Below are 24,400 nucleotides of genomic sequence, written 5' to 3' on the forward strand. Positions count from 1 at the left end.
AGTAAGCTATGGGTCATCCATATAAACAAATACTGGATAGCCATTTAAAGTATTCTGACATTGGGGCGCCTGGGTGACTCAGTCGTTTAAATGTCCAACTTTGGCTAGGGTCCTGATCTCACAGTTCAGGAGTTCGAGCCCCACACCAGGCTCCATGCTGACAGTGCAGAGTCTTTTTGGATTTTCTCTCTCCCGTCTCTCTGACCATCCCCTGCTCGAGCACGCTCTCTCTTTCAAAATAAATAAATTACTTTAAAAAAATAAAATGTTCTGACATTGATGGAGCACCTAGGTGGCTCAGTGGGTTGAGTGTCTGACTCTTGATCTTGGGGTCATGAGATCAAGCTTAACGCTGGGTGCGGAAGGGTACTCAATGTTTTGGGGCACCTAGGTGGCTTAGTTAGTTGAGCCTCCTACTTTGGCTCAGGTGTTGATCTCACGGTTCCTGGTTCAAGCCCCATGTGGGATTTTGCACTGACAGCATAGAGCCTGCTTTGGATTCTCTTTCTCCCTCTCTCTCTACCCCTTCCCCACTTGTGCTGGCGCTCTGTCTCAGACATAAACATTAAAAAAAGTCTTGACATTCTTCATGCTAAAAAAAGTTGTACATATAGTATAAATACTACCATATAAAACAAAATGCAAGGGAGATTGAAAAAACCAAAATGTTAGTGACTTTTACCCTTAAACGGTGTCACCTTTGTTTCATGCTCTTTCAAACAAGTCTTTCATCCCTTGGATGTTATAATGGATGGAGGCCTATACCTGGAACCCGCCAATTTCTCTGCCACCAAAAGTCAATTTCTTACACATCCCCAGGCAGATTCCCCAGCTTCCTCCTGCCACTCCAACCTTTAGTCCATCCTCCACTGTCTCAGCAATATCTGCTCCGGAAGTTCCTGCCCCTTATCTTCAGCCTTCCTCAACCTTGTAGTTCTTTAAAAGGTCATCTTCAACACACAGGGCTTTAATGCCCTGGGGTTAAAAGCCTCAACGGTTGACAGCATTCTTGCAGGATGATCCAATACCTGGGTTTCTTCATGATCCTGGACCACCGGAAGCCCTCAGCCCCCTCCCAGGCCTCTGGTCTCCCCATTCAACAGGGTTTCTGCAAAAGTCACCTCAGCCAAGCTTGCCTCAGCACCCAATATGCCCTTGTTCTCACAGAATGAATGTGATTAACACCGTCTGCTTTTCTAAGGCAGGCACGCTCAGCTTAGTTTTAAAAGGAAAAAAAAAAAAAAAAAGATAAGGGCCTCTTCTCTGGAACAATGGTCCAGCTCTGCCATTTTAGCTTTGTGGCATTGGGCATTTTTCTCTGGATTTACTTCCTTGTCCTTCAGATACTACCCCACAAATGTGTGGTTAACATTAAGATAAAATAACATTTGCTCACCTTTTATTCCCCTTAGGACTTGCTATCACTCTTCTCTCAGAACCTAATACTTTGCAGCCACGCTTCAAAGCACTGAACTTTCTTACTCCATTCCCCTGGTATGCAAATAACCCAATTTTCTACCTGACCTTGAGCCATCAGGAGCCCCCTCTCCCTTCTTTTAAAAGCAAAATAAAACACAAATATGCCCCAAGGCAGCACCCCCTACTGCCTTTGCCCCTCTTCATTATTAAACTACTGAACTCTATTACAGTCTTTTTCATTCATCAACCCCTTACTCGGTGTAGATACCGCGGAGAGCTTTTGTAACCTCAGGAACCCAGGCTGGAGAAAGACGGTAAAGACAATTCCTGGATCATAAATGCCATAAACCATTCTTTACACGACTCTTCATACCTAATTGTCAAAACTTAAGTTCTCTCACCTTCTCGGAGGTGCCAACAGGATGGCGGAAGTGGAGCAGAAGCAGCAGCAGACATTCCGCAGGCTCACCTACCGCCGTGCGGGCCTTGACCGTCTACAGGACTTGTCCCTCCAGGAGCACACGCCCAGGCTCAATGCGCAGCTGCGGGAGTGCTTAGCAACACTGGCCTGTGGCTGAGGCGCCTGCGCAAGGCCCAGGAGGCGGCCTCAGCCCTGGGAGGGGCCCCAGGAGGTTAAGGCGCACCTGGGGAGCAGGGTCACCCTGCCAGAGACGAGTGGCCACTACCTGGGCTAGTTCCCCGCCCCCTGCAAGCCAGGAAAGCGGGCCAGGCTGGCATTGGGGGGCACTCACTACTTCACCTTATCCCTTTTTAAGTTACTGGGCCAATAAAGGCACAGACTTCTCTTAAAACACAAATTCTTGGGGCGCCTGGGTGGTTCAGTTTGTTGAGTGCCTGCTTTCAGCTCAGGTAATGATCTCGCAGAGTTCAAGCCCCACATGTGCTGTGAGTTTGTCAGTGCAGAGCCCGCTTTGGATCCTCTGTCCTCCTGTCTCTGCCTTTCCTCCACCAGGCTCTGCCCCAAATAAAGCCACTGATCTGTATAAAAATAGAAGAGGAAAGTAAGAGGGAAGTCATTACAAAACCCCCGGGCCCATCAGTGCCATAAAATGCCTTTCCCTGCCTTCGTTCCTACTCAGAACTTCATTTCTAGGTGTTTTTTTTTTTTGTTCCTCTTTAAGGGTTAAGTCTCAGAATCAGCTGTTACTAGTCACTATTCTTGAATGAAAAACCACATCAGTTCCATTTCATAGTAAAAACATGGTAACACAGGGGTGCCTGGGTGGCTCAGTCGGTTAAGTGTCCAGCTTCTGCTCAGGTCATGGTCTCTCGGTTTGTGGGTTAGAGCCCTGCGTTGGGCTCTGTGCTGACCGCTATCAGAGCCTGGAGCCTGCTTCCGGTTCTGTGTCTCCCTCTCTCTCTGACCCTCCACTCCTCTTGCTGTCTCTCAAAATAAATAAAAAACGTTAAAAAAAACCATGGTGACACAAAAAATATCCCAAACAGCCACCAATTTTACAAACTCCCTCAAATTTAACCTTTCTAGTTACATACCTAAAAGGATTAGATTAAAATTTGGGTTGAGATCCCCAAGTTTATTAAAATACCTATTTTTTGGATCTATATAGAACACTAGTTGTATAACTTCATATAGTTTGATCATCTTCCTCCATAATGAGCATATAGGGGTATACAGGATTTCTGATAGAAGTCCAGAGATTAAGTCAGGAAACCTCTAGTTAGGTGGCAGATTGCAAATATTTTAGGCTTTGTAAACCAGTGTCACGTACTTTTTGTTTTACAACCCTCTAAAAATGTAAAGAACCCACTCAGTGAAACTGCCATATGAATCTAGGCTACAGTAGAATCTGGACCACAGGCTGTGATTTGCCAACTCTGATCTAAAACTGGGTTATGAGAGCTTCCAGACCATGCCTTGTTTTTGGTTTCTGTCCTAGAGCAAGTCCCAAGGTACTGCATGCCCTAAATATTCAAATGGTTCCACGAAACATGGGACTCTTGATCTCGGAGTTTTGAGTTCGAACCCCACACTGGGCATGGAGCCTAGTTAAAGGAAGTAAAACTTAAATAGGGGCCCCTGGGTAGCTCAGTCTGCTACGTGCTTTCAGGTCATCTCCTGGTTCCTGAGTTTGAGCCCCATATCAGGCTCTGCACTGACAGTGCAGAGCCTGCCTGGGGTTCTCTCTCTCCCTCTCAAAATAAATTAATTTTTTTTAATTTAAAAAATATTCAAATGGCTGATAAAATCAAGCCAGGTATTTTGAAATCGCTGTTAAGTTCTTGGGTTGGCAAATGGTGAAGGAAAACAATGTTGTAAAACTTCATGAGCACATATTATTTTGTATCTGTAGCTGTCTCCGCTGATTTTCTGATAAGAGCAACTGGATATATCACCAGACTAGGTCAAAAGAGCTGGCCCTTGACCTTCAGAAACTTTAGCCAAAAGGGAGACTCTATAAAAGGTAGAAATGCTCTTTTGTTTAAATAGGAGAAGAAAATTAGGATTCAGTGCAGTTAAGATTATTAAAGAATAAAAAAGAAAACAGACAAGCTAGAATAAAACATTTTATTATTAAAATAAAAACTTTGTATAAAAGCATTACAGATCAAAAGCTCTATTTACATTAATTGGTTCAATGTCCAATTAGGCATCAAACACTGAATGGCCACAGCACATGCAAATGAAAAGGACACTTTGATACCACCTCTACAAAACGATGTGACTAATGCAAAAAAGGGGTAGGGTAGTGGGTGGGGGTGACACATGAATTCTGCCCAGAAACTAAAAAGACAGAGCTGTCAAGTTAAAAACTGTTGAAAGTCATCCAACTCCAAAAGGCACTTCTCATTGTTATAAAAGTGCTTAAAACCTGAACATGAACTCTGTGCGTAGTTTATAGCTTCAAGAAAACAAAAATTGCAAAGACTAGTATTCATAGACTGGTATTAGTATCAGTTTTCCATGCAAAATGATCAGAAATTAATTTGAAACACATTACGTAGGAACGGAAATAAACTTGGCAAACTAAAATTGCACGACACATGGAATATTCTCACAAGAGGCATCCAAAGTAATAATACTCCATTTTCCAAAAATTACTCCATTTCTCCACATGGTTTTAAGACTTGCGTGCCTTGATTCTGTTAACTCGCATAAACAACAAATCATAAACCGTACTCACTGCTCTCCTGTAAACAAGTCAGAGGGCTGTTCTCTGGAATTCAATAGATGTAGTTAGTTAATGTTACTACTGTTTCTAAGTGCTTGGTTTTATGGGTGGATTCCAGGGCGATTTCAACGCCAATTAAATCAAACATGCTTCCATAAAATGGCTATTCAAAAAGAATTCAGAGACAAAATGGTGGTAGGAACCAATGGAACTAAAGGGGGATTGTATGGGGTGAGGGGTTGGGGAAAAAGCAAAGGAGAAACTGCAAGAGGGCACAGTGTAGCTAGCGATATACGTCTGTGGTGCTCAGAAACACACGCGTGTCTAATGAGAGAAACTTGATTCGTGTTTCCTACAAAACAGACTGATCATTAATTCTTAACTCCGGTTCTAATCACATGACCAAACTGAAAGCCTGAAGTTGGAAGATTTGCACGGGAAGTCGGGTAGAAGATCTTCCAAATGCTATGCCTGCATTTCGAATTCCTGTTTCAGACTGAAAGAGAGAAAGGAACATGTCACGATATGGTTTTCAACCTAAGAATTTTCTCTTGAAAGCCTAATTCACTGTTTTAAAAATGTTTTCATTGAGGGGTGCCTGGGTGGCTCAGTTGGTTTAAGTGTCCGACTCTTGATTTCGGCTCAGGTCATGATCTCAAGGTTTGTTAAGTTCCAGCCCTGCCTCAGGCTCTGCACTGACAGTGTGGAGCCTGCGTGGGATTCTCTCTTCCTCTCTCTGCCTCTCTCAAAAGAAATAAACTTCAAGAAAAATTATTTTAAAGTGTTTTCACGGGTTGTAAAGTGCATACATCTGAAATGTACAACTTGAATTTTTACAAACTCACACCCACGTCATCACCACCCAGAAGATATAAAAGGTCTTTAACTTTCAAAAAAACTCCCAGTGTGCCTCTTTCCACTGAAAACCTGCAGACCCCACCACCCGGAGATAACCGTGATTCTGACTTCTATTAACATCTTACAAAGATACATAAGTGAAGGTTAAGATTTGGGTATGGAGGAGAAAAAAAACAGGCCATTTACCTTTTCAAGTAAGCATGCACGTTCCCAAAGCCATGGTATTTGGCTAAATACACAAGGACCCCAGTGGCACACCGCCCATCTCGCTGCCGACAGAAACTGCAGTTGCAGATTCGGCGGCAAGGCGGGCAATGCCAGTTCTGAAGGAGAATTGTGAAAGGGCACAGTTAAATCAAAGCTTACTTTTCTCTCCTTACTTATCCATTCTTCTTTAACCTAGGGTAGGTATCATCAATTGCATTTAAATCTTTTTTTTTAATAATAGAAAAACCTTAATAGGATTAATTTCCATTCATCATCCTGATGTTTTCTTAGGAAATGCAGCAGAGGCAGTTACACAGCAACTGGCAGGGGAAATAAGTCAGTGTCCCCTGAACGGCCTGGTCCCACAAACTCCGGAAAGGCGCTCAGCTCACACTTACTTAGCACCAACACTATGACTTCATTGGCCTTCCCTGAAATGTATGCCCCACAAAAGTAAGGGCTCAGTCCTCTCACGGATGCCCTCCTGCGGACCCTTTCAACTTGTGGCTGACCTTCAAGCCCACAGCACCACCCCTTCAAGGCACCTACTGGATCGAGCAGAGCGTCCTTGACCTCTTCACCGTAACGGTTTCGAAGGCAGGGGCCACAGAACTGGCCGCGAACACCCCAGCACTCCGGGTTTCTGCAGTTTGTTTTGGTATCAATAGTTTTCTGGCGGCATTGGTGGCAAGTAGATCCCTACGAAGAGGCAAATAAGAAGGAAAAAAAAAGAACAAAATACTGCTTTTTGGATCAAGAAATGGCATAAAGAACGTCCTTCTTTGTGAATGGGGTCTGACAATTTGTCTTTGAATCCTATGTTAAATCTACATACATAGGTATATGCTAAGGGCATGAAAAGTTTTTCAAGCATGGTGCTTTCATTCAATTGGCAGATGATATAGCTAATATTACCAAAATTAGTTTTCTGCAAGAAAAGATCTAATGCAAAGAAAAAAAACCCACAAAACAACCCTACCCAAATCCTCTTGCATCTTTATTATACCACCATACACTCAGCACCTGTGTAGGTAGTAAATATATGTTGAATCAATTTCCAAATCGAGAAAAGACTAGCTGCTACCAAAGACTTACTAAGCAAATACTACTACTACTGTAGATTAAGATGTCTATACTCCAAGGATGCTAGAAAGCTCTTTCCTTATATGAAAACAGAAAAACCCCACACAGGCACGTAGCTCACATGGTGAGACATTTAACATTAGCAAAACTCTAAGGATAGAAGCTATCCTTTCTCTCACAGACATTCACAGGTAGGATTTAGAGGCTTGTACCAATGAACGGTTATAGATCTTCTCTCGAGAGTTGTTACAGATGTTCTCCAGCTCTTCCTCTGTGATTTCTTCCACGGGGCGAATTACATGCGGAAGGGTCATGGATCCAGGACGGCGACTTCTGGGCACATCGTCTTCCTGCGTGACAAAAATCATGGAGTAGCATTCTCGCTGGTGCTCCCCAGTTCTGAACCTCAGAATCAGGATTTGTAATTTCTTCACAAAGAAGTCAACCTAGAAATCTGTTTTAGACCTTATGGAGAAGTCGTTAAGTTTACTAAGTATCTTGGGACAACATCGTGGAAACGATTAGGGAATGACATTAAGAAAAGGTGAAGAAACCTGTGACCCCCCTCATCTAATAATAAAATCCATCCATCTGATGGCATATACGGCATTAACAGTTCTGAACGGTGTGAGATGCATGTTTAGCACGGGCCATCTGATGTTGAGGCTGCGTGTGACCCTGTGTTGGACACTAGACACTCGGCCTGCGGAAGATGACAAACGGAAGGGCTAGCACAAACGTGGAGAACTCACACTCGTGTAGCTGTCCGTGGTCTTCCTCTTTCTCACCAACATGAACTTATCATCCTCCTCTTCCTCCTCCTCCTCTGTGGGTAGAGCACTAAGGGACCCGAGGATCCGGGACCTTGACCTGGTGAGAGGACGAGCTCTCCGTTCAGGGTTCCTTCTGGAAGCAACACCTGGGAATGTACGCCTCCGGGGGGTCTTTGACTGCTAAACAAAACACACATGATGGAACCCATTTATTCCAGAATAAAGCTAAGTGGCACCTTCTCTTTAAGTATGCTTTTGTAGAAGTAACAGGAGAGCTCCATTTCCTGATTCTTTGTCCTTTTTAGAATTTGTGGGAAATGAGCCCCCAAATGATAGAGCTATTGTAATTCTGCTTTTCTAATACCAAGCTGTTTCCTCTCAAACTGAGAGATCATCTACTTATTCTTTCACTTAATGAAGATGAAAGAACAGATCTGCCTTCTCTTCTCCCAAAACACCTTTTCTACAACATCTCTTGAGTTCTGAAACAGTCTCGCTATTTCTATATTGCACCGGAGAGAAATGTATGTCTATGGTTTTCCTTCTTTGTTTTGCTTGCTTCTTCCCTTTTTCCTCAGGAAGGTGGAGAAAGGAAGTCTTTCCTTTAGTACCACAGCATACACTCCGAACTCCCCCTTGGTTGCACCAGCTTAGTTCCTCAGAAAAGAATCACATATAACAGGCCATCACTTGGTTAAGAAATTGCTTTTTCTGAGGAGTCTGGGTGGCTCAGTCAGTTAGGCGTCCGACTTGGCTCAGGTCATGATCTCAAGGTTCGGGAGCTCCATCCCTGCATCAGGCTCGCTGTTGTCAGCACAGAGCCTGTGTCAGATCCTCTGCCCCCCCCTCGGTCCCTCCCCCATGTGTACCCTCTCTCAAAACTAAATACCCATTTAAACAACTTGTTTTTTCCTTCTTTTTTCTCCTTCTCAGTTATTAAAAACCTCTATTATGATGCATCTATTATGTAGAAGGAATATACTAACACTAAGGAAAAAAATGTTTTTTTCCCCACATTTACTCCCTGTGCTTGAGGGCCTTAGCTGAGTTGGGAAGGAGGGAAATTTCAAATCCAAAGGGGTTTGAGCACTGTAGAACTGCGGCTTGGAGAGGCCCCCCTGCCCTCGGATGCACAGAAGAGGTCCCAGGGATCTATTAGAAGGTTTTCTCTACTTGCTCTTTGTCTATAGGACCACACAAAATAATGAAATTGGATTCTAAAGTAACAATCTCCATTAGACCTGCCTGCACTACTACTACTACACAAATAAAGATTCGCACTTACCGAACTGGGGCCTGGTAGGGAACGCCTTCCAGGGAATGAGCCAGGGAAGCTTTCTAATTCTGACATTAGTTTTGCAAGCTAAAAAGGGAAGAAGTTCAACAGAAATTATTAGTTTAGATTGATTGCCAAAAATGAGCAACTTCTGTAAATTACAGTAGCACATTTTAAGTTTCTGATTTCACTTATACGTTTACTGAGACTTTAATGATTAAGAAAGAGAATTTAGGAAAAGCAGCACATCTGGAAGCATATTTCGTGAAGACCTCACAGCTACACTGAAAATACTTCTTAGGACACAGAGATAAGCAACAAGCGGCTTGGAGAAAGGCAGGGAGGAGTTTTAGCACACAGTCAGATACCTACCATTGCTTTGTTTTGCTTTATATTCAAAGCCCTTTTCTCCAAGAAATTCATGCCATTTTCATCTTCTGAATCAGAACTGGAATCAGTCACAGAATTCTCAGAGGGTTCTGGGGGTGCTGCTCTCTTGTCGGCGGCTCCCCTGGTGTTCTGAGTTGGAAACTTCATGGCCACCCGGAGGGGACCGGACCCTCTGCACTGGCTTCGGGTCCGGCAGCCAGTGCGGGCTGACTGCAGTCTCTAGTTAATTGGGAACAATGGAATTGTTAATGACTTGCTGACTGTCCAAACAGGCTGCACCAATGTGACTACAAAATTCCTTTTGGACAAAAGACAATGGGATCAAATAAATTATAACTGAACACAATTTTAATTGACAGCTCTGGGTAACAAAATCAGGAATTACAACAATTTGAGTGTTAATTTAACTCACATAGTCTAAGACACATCATTACAAGCCACCTTCATAGCCCTTAGGCCAGTGGTTTTAAGTCATCTTTTTTTTTTTTGAAAATGTGAAAATCCTAGCTCCTTTTTTAATTTCTCAAAAAAAACCCCAGATCTTTGATTTATTAAGAAAGAATTTCTACAAGGCAAATGTGTTCTCCCATAAACACGGTTTCAATGCTTATGGCATTAAACTATATTAAAGGGGTCTCTGTGCTCTGATCTACTCTACTTTTTAAAAAATTCACAGTAAATACACATGACATAAAAATTCACCATTTTAACCTTCTCTCTTTTGTTTGTTCTTAAGGACTCACACTCTGCTTGGAACCCAAGATGGGCCTTGAACTCATGACTCTTGAGAGATGAAGACCTGAGCTGAGATCAAGAGTCGGACTCTTAACTGACTGAGTCGCACAGGTGCCGAACCATTTTAACCATTTTTAAGTGTATAGTTCAATGGCATTAAATACATTCACACTGTTGAGTAACCATCACCACAATCAACCTCCAGAACTTTTTCATCTTCCCAAACTGAAACCACACCCACTGAACATTCACTCCCCATTATTCCCCGGCCTCTGGCAACCACCATTCTACTTTCTGTCCTTATGAATCTGACTACTCTAGGTACCTCTCTAATCTACTTACTATAAACTTAAAAATTAGAAGGAAAAAAAGGAGTTTCCAAGTTTCCACCATTAAAGGTGTATTAAAATTATCCATTAGTGAAAAACAAATCAGAATCACAAGATACTGCTTCATTACCTACCAGGAGAACTGAGTGACAAGAATGTATGATAAGGATGTAAAGAACTGGAACCTGCATATGCCACTCGTAGGCATGTAAAATGGTCCAGCCACTTAGGAAAATAGCCTATCAGGTCCCTAAAAGATCAGAATTACTATATGACCCATTTACATATATATACTCGAGTATATGTCCACACAAGAACTTGACCATGAATGTTCATAGAAGTGTTATTCACAATAGCCAAAAGGTGCAAGTAATCCAAAAACCCATCAACTGACTAACAGGATAAATACAATGTACTATATTCAGAAAATATCATTCAGCAATAAAAAGTTATCAAGTACTAGCACATGCCACAACATGGAAGAACCCTGAAAACATTTTTGTGAAGTGAAAGAAGCCAGTCAACGAAAGACTACATTCATTTATATGGTGTCCAGAATAGGAAACCTCAAACAGCAGAAGATAGACTGGTGGTTGTCGATTGAGGATATTGGGAAGGGATGTTCTTGGGGACAGGGCTTTTGCGGGAGGTGATGAAAACACTCTACATCAACTACAGTGATGGTTGAAGAAAAAACGACAAAGTAAAAAATATCACTCATAAAGTCCCAGCAGTGGAAGACCCTTTTTTTTTTTTTTTAACATTCAAACATTTCTGCAATCCGAACAGGTTTCAGTATTCTTCGTGTACTTTTAGTATGCATGATTACAGGAAAATGACACACTTTGAGGAGTTCTTAAGACTTTTAATGGACTGGCATTTTATTAATTGAAACAAACAGCATCTACGAAGAATGGAAATACTGCCCAGAAATGCCTCAGGCTATAGACAGTATCTGGGTCACTTCCAGTATTTGCAGACCAGCAATAACTCCGGATATGCACTGATTTGGACCACCATCACTTCTTAGGGGAAATGTTACATTACCACAAAGTTAGATAGTGAGAAACACTCCTTGGCTAGGTGCTCTCTTAAGTCAGGGTCAGGGTGGTCCCCGGGAGTGGCCCCACATCAGACCACAATGACCTGAAGAGCACACACCTGACTATAAATCAACACACTGCTTCCTTTGTTGAGGCAGTCTTGTTCACAAGAGTCTGCAGAGCTAAACAGTGCGCTCAGGGAGAGAGGGACTGAGATGCGGCAGCAGCAAGTGGCCTGAGCAGAAAGACAGAGGTTATGAACAAGGCAGCATGCGCAAGAAAAGCCAGCCAAGGAGCAAAAGTGAATGAAAGCATGAAGGGCCCTGCTTGTCATCATCTGCACTCGAGCTGAGTTATCACAGGTTTTCCAGATGCAGATGTTAAGATCCACCATGGGAACCAACATTCACCAAAGCCCTGCCCCCTGCCAGGCCGGTACTGGGCTGGGCACTTGAACTTTAATGTGAATGTGGCTGATCTTGAGGACATGTGTGCTTCCGATCATCTGTTGCCACAGAAATCTAGAGGTCGGTCAATTTTATCTTACCAGTTTTCAAGATTTTCAGAGCCTACAAAATGTTCAAGTAGGTCTACATTAGTAAAAACTGTTGTAAGACATGGAAGAAATGAACTCAAAATTTTAAAAACGTCATCAAAATCCTCTGGCATGACTAACATGAAAATTACAAGAAAAAAAAGTTTTTTAAAACAAGCGTGTCATGCCTGTAAATGCACCTTACTTCTTGATATTGGTTCTCAAACTCACCATTCCATCTTGTATCTCACTCTCTGAGAAACCGCAAAATGATTCATCGTCAGAGTCGGCATGAAAAATACTGGCCAGTTCTTTAGTGACATCTGGCCTTGGTTTCTGTAAAAATCCACAATGGTCTAACACATCTTGCACCTCACTTTCTGAAAAGCCGCAGAAAGATTCATTATCAGAGTCCTCATAAAAAACATTTGCCAGTTCTTCACTGATATCTGACCTGAATTTAGGTTTCTGTAAAATAAATAAATAAATGTAGTTGTGCATTTTCCCCCTTTTTCAAGAACCAATTTTCCATAAACCGTGCAGAGAGCAAATCACATTTACAAGTGCACTACAAGAGAACAGCTTTTGTTACAAAGAAAAATGGTTCAGAGGTTTACAAATGATTTCTGAGTTGTTATGGCAAATCATCAGGCATGTTAGGTTAGGCGACATTTCAAAAGGATAGAATAAGTAGCTAATCTACCTCCAACAATTACTACCTAGAACCACGGCAAAAAATGAAATGAAATTACAATGCATACTGTATTTTCCTAGCGGCTGTATAGAAATGCAGGCAAAAAGCAAGCAGTTTTAATCATGCACAAAGCATTTGGGGACATTTTGAGCACTGCAGACTCAATTCTGTTTATTCTCAGGCAGCACTTACCGTGTTTGCAAAATTATCTGAAGCAAAGCTGTCACAACTGTCATCAGAGGATGACGAGGTTTCCATGGAAATCAACTTCACATATCTAAATTTCTTTAAGTTCTTCTTTACTCCATGACCCTTTTGCTGCAAATGAAAATGGCAATACTATTAAGTGGGACACTTACAACACTAACTGAAGACATCATTTTTGAGTTTAGTAGGTTCAAACAGCACAGAGTAGGTATTACCATTTCTTACGCCCTATATGGAAAAAGGAGGATTTGCAAATGCTACAGAAATACTTTCAAAACCTGGTAAAATCATAAAAGGGGATCACTTTGAAGGGGCATGGTTAAGGACATTTATCAGATTAATCAAACATCTGTAGAGCTACCTCACTGTGCACGTCTCTTCCCACCAAGCTGAGAGTTATTCTTGAGTTCCCAAGGGGTTTCATGCTGACCTCCTGAAACCTGCCTGTTAAAAACATTAGATTGCACTTCTAAAAGGAAACTTCAAAAGTACAAAATGGTAGAGTTCCTTGGCCAAAATCAAGCTAATGAGGTCTTTTTATATAAGCTTTGGGTTCTGTACTGTGATGCTAATTTCCCAAACGACAAAAACTGGGCAGCACCTCTATTTCAAGATGGCAGGCTTTCAAACAGGCCCTGTTCCAACCAGGAAGGGTACAGTAATTTCAGCATAAGTCCTTACACATCAAGTACATCAACTCAGTGAACAAACATACAAGGAGCCATGTTAAACTCCAAACCCAGGTAAAATGCCTGATTCCACTTCAGCGCTCCACTGTTATGGCCTGACATTCAGTTCTTTCTGCAGTCTCCTTGCTACACAAGTCTTAAATTTTTAGAAGTCCTTCTGTTAAGTCACAAATTACTTGTATATTACTTGTTCATAACACTGAACAACCTGGCACTGCTTATCAGAAAATGAAATTGGCGTCTATCTCCTGTTAAAACAGCAGTTCCTGCCATTTCTTAATATGTCATGAGACTTCTTGGGTGTTGTTTTAGATCCTGTATTTAAGTTTTCTTAAATATGGCCATGCAACAAAAGTAACTTCTCACACTGAAAACTTTGGAAGGCAATCTACTATGGCTCCCACAAAATAAGGCCAAGATGTTAAGTCTCAGGTGAAATGAACATTTTTTTTAAGTTTTATTTATTTGGGGAGGAGGGGCAGAGCGAGATTCCCAAGCAGCAGAGCCCATGGAAGGGAGGGGAGCTTGGGGGCTCCAACTTATTAACCTGAGTAGAAACCAAGAGTCAGAGGCTTACCCGAGCCACCCAGGAGCCCTGCGGAGAGAACATTCTTGACCTTCCTTGTACACCTAACATTCTGCATTTCATTCAATATCTTGCAAATAAAATGAGGTCTTTTGTCCTTTTAGAAAGGCAGAAAAATGTACTAATAGGTAGAGCTACTACCTATTACAAAGGCTCTAATAAGCACCCCATTTTCCAGGTGAGGAAATTTAAGGCTCCAGGGAGGTGAAATAGTGCCAAGTTGACAGAGTTGGCAGGAGAACCCAATTCTGCAATCTCCTAAAACAGCAGCGCTCCTTGCATTGCTGCAGCAATTATCACCATTTACTCATCAGTCTACCTGCAAGCAGTCAAGAGGCCCAAGATGGTCTCAAGGGAGACAGTCTGCAGGAAGCTGACAGGGAAACATATGCTGGGCTTTAACAAGTCCACACACGCCAAGAGTCAGCAGGTGGAGGAAAAGCCATAGAAAGAAAAAGGCAAATGGTTATGGTTGAGATGAACTTTTCTGGCAGGCGGGTAACTATACCATTTTTGTGCCTGGCACTAAGCACGTTTCACATTAATTCCTTGTAAGAAAGGTGCTGTCATTATTCCCATTTAACAGACGGGGAAACTGAGAGGTGAAGTGGATTGCTCAAGTCACAGGAACGCCCAAATTTGAACCCAGGTACGTCGGATTCTAAGCCCCACTGTACAAGGCTTTCTTCAACCTAAAAGCTACGCTGAGTTACACCTTGCAGAGCTGTCTTCGAAACCACGCCCCCAACACGCCCTCTCCCACCCCCCACCACCAAGAGAACCCCAACTTCCTCGGTTGTGTCAATCTTTATTATTTTCAGCATGTCACTTTCTTCCTTTCCACCCAGCCCCCATCTTCTAACCTCTCTTAGGGCAGACCCTACGTTCCGGTTTCCGTTAGAGCAAAATGTAACGTTCCATTCGGGGCAACGTTCTGCAGCTGCGAGTTAAGATTGGTCAATGAAAGCAAGCAAATGGTGGGCGAACAGTTCGGACCACTAGGTCCTTTAAGTGCTCTTAATCGCCGCCCTGAACTAGAGACGCCTCCCTTCGTGAGCGCAACCCAAGTTCTAAAGAGACCGTTTTTGCAACACCTTTAAACTTCAAACTCACCAACCCTGGGCGGTTAGAAGCGGATACCGGTGTGGCAGCCGCAAAATCCCGTGGGGAGCGCTTCCAAGGACCCTCCCCACCCCCCACGGCGCACGAGTCAACCCACAGCAAGCCACCCGCCCGCCCGTGGCTGCACGCTGGAAAGGGATGGTGGACTGCAGGGCAAGCCCAGGGAGCAGAGAAGGTGGTGCCCCTCTCCGTCCGGGCTCAGGCCGGCAGACACAATGGGGAACCCGCCGGCCCCGGCTACTGTCTGGCCCCGGGCGCACGTGCACCACGGGTGCACGTGGCCTCGGGTTCTCCAGCGCTGCCAGCCAACCCTGCAAACTGCTCGCATCTCCGAACCGCCAGCGCGCGAGGCGGGGTCGGCCCCACGCTCCGAATTACCCAAAATGCACAAAACCTGGGGTTTGTCTAAACGGACGCCGCCCAGGACGGCCCCCAGTTAACTCCGTCCGCGGAGTTGGAGGGAATCGGCCCGCGCCCAGGACCCACCGTACCCGCCCCTCGGGTTATTCCGCCTAGCGCTCACCCGCACGCGGCGAGCGTCCATGCTGGTGGCGGGTGCCCAGTCCGGGGCTCAGAGCCGGGAGAGCGAAGCACCGCGCGCGACACGGACCCACTGAGCCGGAGCCGGAGTTGCAGCAGGCAGGCGGGGCGCGCAGACCCGGGCCCGGAGGGGCGGGGCTCCGGCCGGCTTTCCCGCGTTGGGGCGCAGGTCCTGCAAGCTGTGGTAACCGAGGGTCCAGGAGCGAGACCCACTCGGCGCCGGAAGGAAAAACGGCCCCCCAAATATTGTGAACTCGAGAAACAGCCTTGGAGTGCCCCCAAACCTCCGGGAAAAACGGCCCTTTGACCGCTTCCGAGACCACTCTCTTTACGTCGCTGCACGGTCCTGAGCGAATGGCGCGAAAGGGGTTCGTATTGCCTTGGGGTTAGCTGGCTGATTTGCATGAATTCGCCGGCTGGGAGAGGAAAGGTGGAGATGTGGAGTAATGGAGAACTGCGCGAGAGTCTTGGGTGGTCTTGGCATTTAGCACTTTCATTGCGACGCGCGGTTTACATCATTAAATATAAAAATCAAAGATGTAAGCACGAATTACAATCTTTATTAGCCCAGTCACTGTCTTTGAGTAAGGCACCTCTTATCTGGTAACCACACCATTATCTGAAGCAACAAAATGGGGTAAATCCCGACGTCTCATTCCAGAAAGTACCCTAAGCTGTGTTGCTTTACAGACGGCTTGTGATTTTTAAATTAGAAAAAAAAAAAAAAAAAAGGCGGTGCCGTTACTTAACACTTACCTGCGGGATCATAAAGCCTTCAGAATTTATCTGTCGGGGAGAGAAGCTGAAGGCTGAGGCTATTAATGTGGTTTGGCGATCTGATCTTTAGTCAGAACTTATAATTACCGAAATTGGAATGAACGTGAGATGTTTCTCATTTGCCTTTTTAATCAAACCTGACATTCCGACGCAGTAAGGTGTGAGTTTTTAAACATTTCTTAAAGTAGCTTCAAGAAGAAAAAGTAAAATAAGTTGGGTTGCTTTAAAGAGCCCTAATTATAATCTCACCTTTAATACAAGTGCTTGACATGAAAACATTCGAATTTTCGCCCTTAAAAACTTTTCTCTGGGGAAAGAATTCCTTTGCAGTAAGAGCATGCGTAAACACACCGCTTTCCTCTCTGGGTGTATTGAATACAAAAACTTGGGAGCAAGTAATGCCAGAGAACAATGGATTGGAAGAATTGGGAGGGTCTTGGTCGGAGTCTAAGAGCCTTTCTAAAACAAGTCTTGGCCATGGTCATTCTGTCACAGTGCAAGGGACAAAGAACTCACAGTCTCGAAGGTAGGCGCCAAGGGAGGTGGTTTGGCTCAGTTCTTGGCAGTGGTTGTGTGGGCGGCGGGGGGGGGGGGGCGGTGTCAGTGAGCGTTGAGTAAATAACCATATAAATGGTGAAAGAACTAAAATTGTGGTTTGTGCTGTGTCCTTGAGGATACAGTTTTGTGACGCTAAAATTAAGTATGTGAGAATTTGGAATAGTGAAATGCATAAAGTAAGGGAAGATTAAGCCACTTTGAAAAGTTTTAATAGGAAAATTCTTAGTTCTTTTGGGGCACTAGAAAATAATTTAGTTTACACATTTTTTTAAGGTTAAGATGTCTGTCGGTCTTTTTAGTAAATAGGAAGATCTAAGTTAAAACAAAGAAATAGTTCCACTCAGCCTGGCAAAAATGAAAAAGCCTGATAAGACGGGGTGTTGGTAAGGATATGAGGAAATTCCTGCAATGATGTTAGTAGTGTAATTTTATTTTACTGTGGAGGGCAATTCAGAAGTATTTAGTAAAACCCAGCAAAACCACTTCCAGTTATAAATAAAGTTTTTCACACTGCAGGTGACTTGCGAAATGAATTTAGTGGATTACAGCTAGCACATTTTTTTTTCTTTTTGAAATTGGGTTAAAAAAACGTAAGCATAGTAAGTGTGAGTATTGTTTTCTGAAACTTTGTCACTTTGGGTGTGTGTTTTATAGAAATGTGTATTTCATATTGTGCTTCACCATCAACACAATGTTTAAGATAGTGTCCTGGAGAATGTGCATGTTGAGTCTTGTACTGGTGCCCTCTCATTCATTCAGGTTAAGTATTGACAATACCTATTACACTAGACACTTTTCTGAGAACTGGGAACGTGAAGGCCAGGGACTTTACATTCTAGCAGAGGAACAGAAATAAAATAGATAATTTCAGGTGTGGTAACTTCTGAGGAAAAAAATAGCAGAATAAGGAGAAAGGAAATGAAAGAGGTATTAGTTCAAATAAGAAAAATGGGGAGGCGTCTCTGAGGAGTTACCTGATCGGGAGCCTGAAGAAAGCAAGGGAAGAGTCCATAGACAGATGAGGGAAGGGCTCGTTTTAGGCAGAATGAACAGCTGGTTCAAAGGCTCTGTAAGACAGGTCACAGCAGAACCCAGGCATTCTTTTTTTTTTTTTTAATGTTTATGTGTTTTTTTTTAATATTTATTTGGGGGAGGAACACAAGCAGGGGAGGGGCAGAATGAGGGGAAACAGGATCTAAAGCAGGCTCTATGGTAACAGCTGATGCGGGGCTCGAACTCACAAACTGTGAGTCTTGACCTGAGCCAGAGCCACCCTGGTACCCCAGAAGCCAAGTATTCTTGACTATAGAGCTAGGGAAGGAAAGGGAGAGGGGCCAGATCATGTGGGGTCTTCCTGACCATGTGAAGAGCTTTGGATTTCATCCTAGGTACAATGGAAGGATTTTCATGGACAGACCCAATCTGACCCCATGGGCTGTGTGAACTGTAGATTGAAAGGGAGCAGGATTGAAAGCTCAAGGCACTTAGGAGCGCCTGGAGGAGAAAATGATGGCTTGTACTAGAGTAGTTTTGGAGTGGGGAGAAGTGCTCAGATTTAAGATATGTTATTTTGGAGGCACCTGGGTGGCTTAGTCGGCTAAGAGCCAGACTTCAGCTTAGGTTCATGATTTGCATGGTTCATGGGTTCCAGCCCCTCATCCGGCTCTGTGCTGCAAGCTTGGAGCCTGGAGCCTGCTTTGGAGTCTGGTCTCCATCTCTCTTTGCCTCTACCCGACTCATGCCCTGTCTGTCTGTCTGTCTCTCTCTCAAAAATAAATAAACATTAAAAAAAAGTTTTTTAATGTTATTTTGGAGATAGAGCTAATGACACTGGAGGGATGGACGGTTCATTCATATTAGCATTCTGTATCATAGTAAAAGATTGCAAATAAACTAAATGGCCCCCGGAAGGGAAAAAGTTATATGAACAGTGGTATATTCATTCATATAATGGAATTTGAACAGTAGTTCAAATGAATGACATAGCTTACTTACATCAATACAGATAAATCTTAATGTTGAATAAACAGCAAATTGCAAACATTTCTGCAAATTGTACCCCTTATGCAAATTTTAGACACGTAAAACATAAGTTGTGAAAGTATAAAAACATGACACAAACAAAATATGACAGAGGTAAACTGGAAGAGGGAAAGAGGAAAGAAAAGAGAGGAGGTGCAGCCTTCTGCCTGCTCTATCGTTAATTCTTTCTTTAAAAATAACCATGTGAGTGGTGCGTGCATGAGTGTTTTTTTATATTTTTATTTCCTGTGGGTTTTTTTCTTTTGAATCTGAAACATTTTATAATAAAATATTTTAAAATTTTGAAACACTTGTCCTGTCAGTCAAGATAAATATTTGTAGTATTAAATATGCAGTCCCTTTACAGGGTCCTATAAATGGTAATGCATGTTCATGTTGCAATTTTAGCTACTTCATAAAGGTCTTAAGTCACTATGTTAATCATATACTTGTAAATATGTTCATTTTAAATGAAAGACACAAAATGAATAGGAATCGAAATTTACTGCAGAGAATGATGAGGGCCCAGGCCACAGCAACAGGTAACAGGGAATGACATTTCATAAGCATATACCTGATATCTACAGACAGTATCTGGTATGAGGTCTGTAAATAAAATAGATACTTAGAAAATACTACCAACTAAAATGATTATAGAAGGAATTTTAAATCTAAAACATTCTAAAATACCAGTCTCCTGTTGAAGAGCTTTATCTTTAAGGTTTGGTGTGTGTTGCCCTATAGCTTTTATTCAACATGCACAAAGAATTCCGTTTCCTATTACTAAGTTTGAAATTTAACCCTGAGATTCTGAGCACTCCGCACTTATATAACAAACTTGATCGCAGGATGATTAGTTTATGACAAAGAATGCAAGAATTAATTAGATGTATCATTTTTATTTCTAATTTTTTTTAAATGTTTGTATATTTTTGATAGAGTGCGAGCAGGGGAGGAGAAAAGAGAGGGAGACAGACAATCCAAGCAGGCTCCAGGCTATGAGCTGTTAGTAGGGCTCGAACTCATGATTGTGCCCTGAGCCAAAGTTGGACGCTTAACTGACTGAGCCACCCAAGTGCCCCAAGATGTATCACTTTACATGCGATTTCAAAGCAAAGCTGATGTCCCAGTAGATGTGCTGTTCTCAGTCCCATACACCCCTCCTCCTCTCAGGAAATGTAATGTGAACCCCAGTTGCTCAGTGAACTAGAGACCTTCCAATAGACTGCTCACACCCAAGAAACAAAGGGCTGGAAAGGGGTTTCACTGTGTTTGAGAATACAAACAGGTTGCAGTCTGTCAGGTCACAAATCTCTATTCTAAATAACGCCCTAATTATAGGTTTACCTCCCCAGCGTCTGCTCTCAGGATGTACAGAGGCAAGAAACCTAAAAGACCTAAAGTTACCTTTCTGTTGCCAGAAGCCACTCTGGGGGAGGGCCTCGCCCATTACCACCCTGGTTCAGTTTAGGCCACAAACCCCACCTCTTCAAACTCTGTTGGTATGTTGCTTTTGATTACCTGTCAGCACTTAAGCAGATCAGTTTGCAGACAACTGACACCTGATTAGAGAAAGGAGCATGGAAACATGAATGCAAAGCTGGTCATCTGTAGCAAGAGGAAATCTTTGTTTTCTCATGGATAGATATTGTTCATTGTGAAATATTTCACTGTTTAACTAAAGTGTTAAAGCATCATAAAAGAGTGAATGAGATAAAGTCATGTTTTAATTACTGAATCAGTTCCAACATTATGGAAGCGGAACTATATAACCCAACTGCCTACATTTCACCAGCCACAACACCCCTCCAACTTGTTCTCCTACAACTTTGTAAATTTGCCGCTGGCAAAATTTTTGTATATAGGGGTGCACATATCTCTTGGAGATAGTGATTTCATTTCCTTTGGGTAAATACCTAAAAGTGGAATTCCTGGATCATATGGTATTTCTACTTTTAGCTTTTTTTTATTTTTTTAAGATCCCAGAATACTGTTTTCCATTATAGCTGCACCAATTTCTGTTTTCACCACCAGTGTACAGGGTTTCCTTTTGTCTACATCCTCGACAACACTTGTTATCTCTTATCTTTCTGATGCAGTGATAACTTCAGAAAACACCGTGAAGGGAAGAAGAAAGACCAGCAAGCTCTAAGGCAGAATGTTAGCAGAGATCTCTTCTGAGATGAGGGAGTTAGTGGAGATTTTTCTTTTTGTCTCTTTTCTCTCTCTTGTTCTTTCCAAATTGTCTAGAGTGAGCTCAAGTGATTTTGAAAACCACAGGAAGAAAATCGAAGAGTAGCTCCCTGTCCTTAATATCACAGACACAAATCATGCAAAGGAGAGGGGCCGAGGCAGTTAGGGTGACCAGGTGGGCTTAGGAGAGCCTGCTTGTGGGGCAGCAGCTATGACTCGCCCCTCAGTTACCCTGGGAGCCCTGACGGGCACCTGTTCCACCTTCGGGCTGTGCTAGCAAAGACCTGCTGGGCAGCTTCTAGCCCACAGGCACCTCGCAAGATTTTTGTTTTTACTCAAGAACTTTTTGTTTGTTTTTAATTTGATCATTTCCCCTTCTGGAAACGACTGGGGTACAAAAAAAATCTCCATTTTTCAGGTGTGAGGAGTCTCTATTCATCACATAGGCAACTTCTAAACTATTGTAGTTGTGAATTTTCCAGGTCATTGAATTCTTCAGATCTGTTCCTTTTAAGCAGCCCTTTGAGGAAAGAGAACTGTTACAGAGAGAGGAAGTTTAACTATGAGCTAAAAAGAGACTTAGGGATTGTCTGTAAATTTGCTAATTTCTGGAGTGAACAAAATTCAACATGGTGCCGGGACCAGGGAAGAGTCTCTTCTTCATATTGATGTATAGAATTAAAAGCAGTCTACCAGTAGTCCTTAAGAAGTTAAAAATAGAGGGGAGTCTGGGTGGCTCAGTTGGTTAAGCATCCGACTTATGCTTAAGTCATGATCTCATGGTTCGCGGGTTCGAGCCCCACCTTGGGCTCTGTGCTGACAGCTCAGAGCCTAGAGCCTGCTTCTGATTCTGTGTCTCCCTCTCTCTCTCTGCCTCTCCCCTGCTCACGCTCTGTCTCTGTCTGTCAAAAATGTATAAACACTAAAAAATTAAAAAAAAAAGATACAAGATGATCCATCAATTTCACTGGTCAACTGACCGAATTTCAGCTTTTTCTCTTGATCTTTTTTGGAGTCCTCAAAGGTAACCTTGTCATGGCTAATTTCAGTCTAATTGTTTTTCTAAACAGCTTTCCTCAGTCTTCAAATATAAAGCATACGAACTGCTATGGGCTGTTACTTTCTCTGCTGGTCAGTTTGCAGTTTCATGTGTCCCAACCCACAGAATTCATTAGCAAAAGAAACACTGACAGAAACCTGAAAGCTTATTCTACTTTACCTTTCTTTAGGCTTTCAGAAAAACACCCAGGACACCTGTAGTGGATTGAATGGTCGCCCCTCAAGATACATGTCCTTGTTCTAATACCCAAACTGTAAAATGTTACATTACTTAGAAAAGGGTCTTTCGGGGCACCTGGGTGACTCAATTGAGCGCCTGACTTCGGTTCAGGTCATGATCTGATGGTTCGTGGGTTTGAGCCCCACATCGGGCTCTGTGCTGACAGCTAGCCCAGAGCCTGGAGTCTATCTTCAGATCTTTGACTCCTTTTCTTTCTGATCCTCCCCTGCTCATGCTGTCTCTCTCTCTCACAAAAATAAAATAAAACCTTAAAAAAAAAAAAAAAAAAGAAAAGAGAAAGGGGCTTTCCAGGCGTGCTTTGGTGGCTCAGTTGGTTAAGTGTCTGACTGGCTCAGGTCATGATAATGTAGTTGGTGGGTTCAAGCCATGCCTCAGGCTCTGTGCTGTCAGCTCAGAGCTGGAACTTGCTTCAGATTCTGTGTCTCCCTCTGTCTCTCTGCGCTTCCCCTGCGTGTACTCTGTCTCTGTCTCAAAAATAAACAAACACTAAAAAAAAAAAAAAAAAGAAAAGAAAAGAAAAAGGATCTTTGCAGATGCAGTTAAGGATCTTGACCATCCTGGATTATCCAAGTAGGTCCTAAACCCAATGATAAGTGTCCTTATAAGAGACCGAAGTCAGAGATATAGAGAAACTCATTTGAAGATGGAGGCAGAGATTGGGGTGAGCAGCCATAAGCCAAGGAATGAGGACAGCCTCCAAAAGCTGGGAGAGGCAAGTAACCAAATCTCTCCTTAAGCTTCTCGAGGGGGGCACCTGGGTGGCTCAGTCTAATGAGCTACCGGCTTTGGCTCAGGTCAGCATCTCACAGTTCATGGTTTTGAGCCCTGCGTCAGGCTCTGTGCTAACAGCTAGCTCAGAGCCTGGAGCCTGCTTCGAATTCTGTGTCTCCCTCTCTCCCTGACCCTTCCCTGCTCACGCTCTCGGTATCTCAAAAAATAAGTTAAAAAACATTAAAAAAAAAAAAAAGCTTCTGGAGGAAGCAGAGTCCTGCCCAGACCTTGATTTCAGATTACTGGTCTTCAGAACTATGAGAGAATACATTCCTATTATTTTAAGCCACCAAGTTTGTGGTCATTTCTTTTTAATGGTTATTTACTGAGGGAGAGGGAGTGGCAGAGAGAGAAAAGAGAGTCTGAAGCAGACTCCATGCTGGATCTCACGAACCATGAGATCATGACCTGAGTCAAAATCAAAAGTCCAATACTCAACTGAGCCCAGGAGCCCCTGTGGTAAGTTAAAAAAAAAAGAAAAGTTTTGTTTATTTATTTTGAAAGAGAGCAGGCAAGCAGGGGAGGGGCAGAGAGTGAGGGAGAGAGAATTGCAAGCAGGCTCTGAACCAGACATGGAACTCCGTTTCAGTAACCATGGGATCATGACCTGAGTGGAAATCAAGAGTCGGACACCTAACTGACTGAGCCACCCAGGTGCACATCCCCCCCGCCAGCTGGTAATTTTTTATGGCAGCCAATTAATATAGCCCTATTGGCTTCCAGGCTCTAATCTGAAAAAGAGGTGTCCAAACAGAACCAGCTTGACCAGGCTTTCATGCCGGAGATGGCATTGCCATCACAGCTCTGGTGACAAGCTAGATGCGATCTTTCAAACTCTCACTCTGAAAGACAACTGGAATAACCAGGCTTTCCCAGTTTCTAGCTGGTGTTCATGGCTGACGGAGCCGGTGCTTTGGACTGAATGTTGGTATGCCAGCCCCGCCCCATTTGTACGTGGGTGTCTAATCTCTAATGAGATGGCATTTAGAGGTGCGTCCCTTGGAAGTTATCAGGTCATGAGGATGGAGCCGACATGAGTGGGACGAGGGTCCTCAGAGAAAGAGACACGAAGGAAAGTGTGCTTCCTTTCTCCCTGCTGCCCACTGTGACGTGATCAGGAAGACTGCTATCTGCACACCAG

At 43.2% G+C, this 24,400-nt stretch overlaps 1 protein-coding gene across 3 annotated transcripts; it reads right to left on the reverse strand.

Moving 5' to 3' along the window:
* Nucleotides 1–3,953: 3,953 nt before the first annotated feature.
* Nucleotides 3,954–15,750, reverse strand: CDCA7 (cell division cycle associated 7). Of its 3 annotated transcripts, XM_029932978.1 has the most exons (10): nucleotides 15,622–15,750; nucleotides 12,687–12,812; nucleotides 12,032–12,268; nucleotides 9,141–9,377; nucleotides 8,778–8,855; nucleotides 7,472–7,672; nucleotides 6,932–7,069; nucleotides 6,186–6,335; nucleotides 5,616–5,752; nucleotides 3,954–5,067 (listed from the first exon to the last, which is right to left on the reverse strand). In XM_029932978.1, the coding sequence occupies exons 1-10, from the start codon at nucleotides 15,640–15,642 to the stop codon at nucleotides 5,037–5,039; spliced, it is 1,356 nt and encodes a 451-aa protein (XP_029788838.1). In that variant the 5' UTR covers nucleotides 15,643–15,750; the 3' UTR covers nucleotides 3,954–5,036. The 3 variants fall into 3 exon arrangements, with proteins under 3 accessions (XP_029788838.1, XP_029788837.1, XP_029788836.1); XM_029932977.1 differs by lacking the exon at nucleotides 12,032–12,268 and having other exon boundaries at nucleotides 7,472–7,669; XM_029932976.1 differs by lacking the exon at nucleotides 12,032–12,268.
* Between the last annotated feature and the right edge of the window lie 8,650 nt (nucleotides 15,751–24,400).

This window comes from Suricata suricatta, chromosome 3 (genome assembly GCF_006229205.1).
Source record: "Suricata suricatta isolate VVHF042 chromosome 3, meerkat_22Aug2017_6uvM2_HiC, whole genome shotgun sequence".
In the NCBI taxonomy this organism is placed as follows: domain Eukaryota; kingdom Metazoa; phylum Chordata; class Mammalia; order Carnivora; family Herpestidae; genus Suricata; species Suricata suricatta.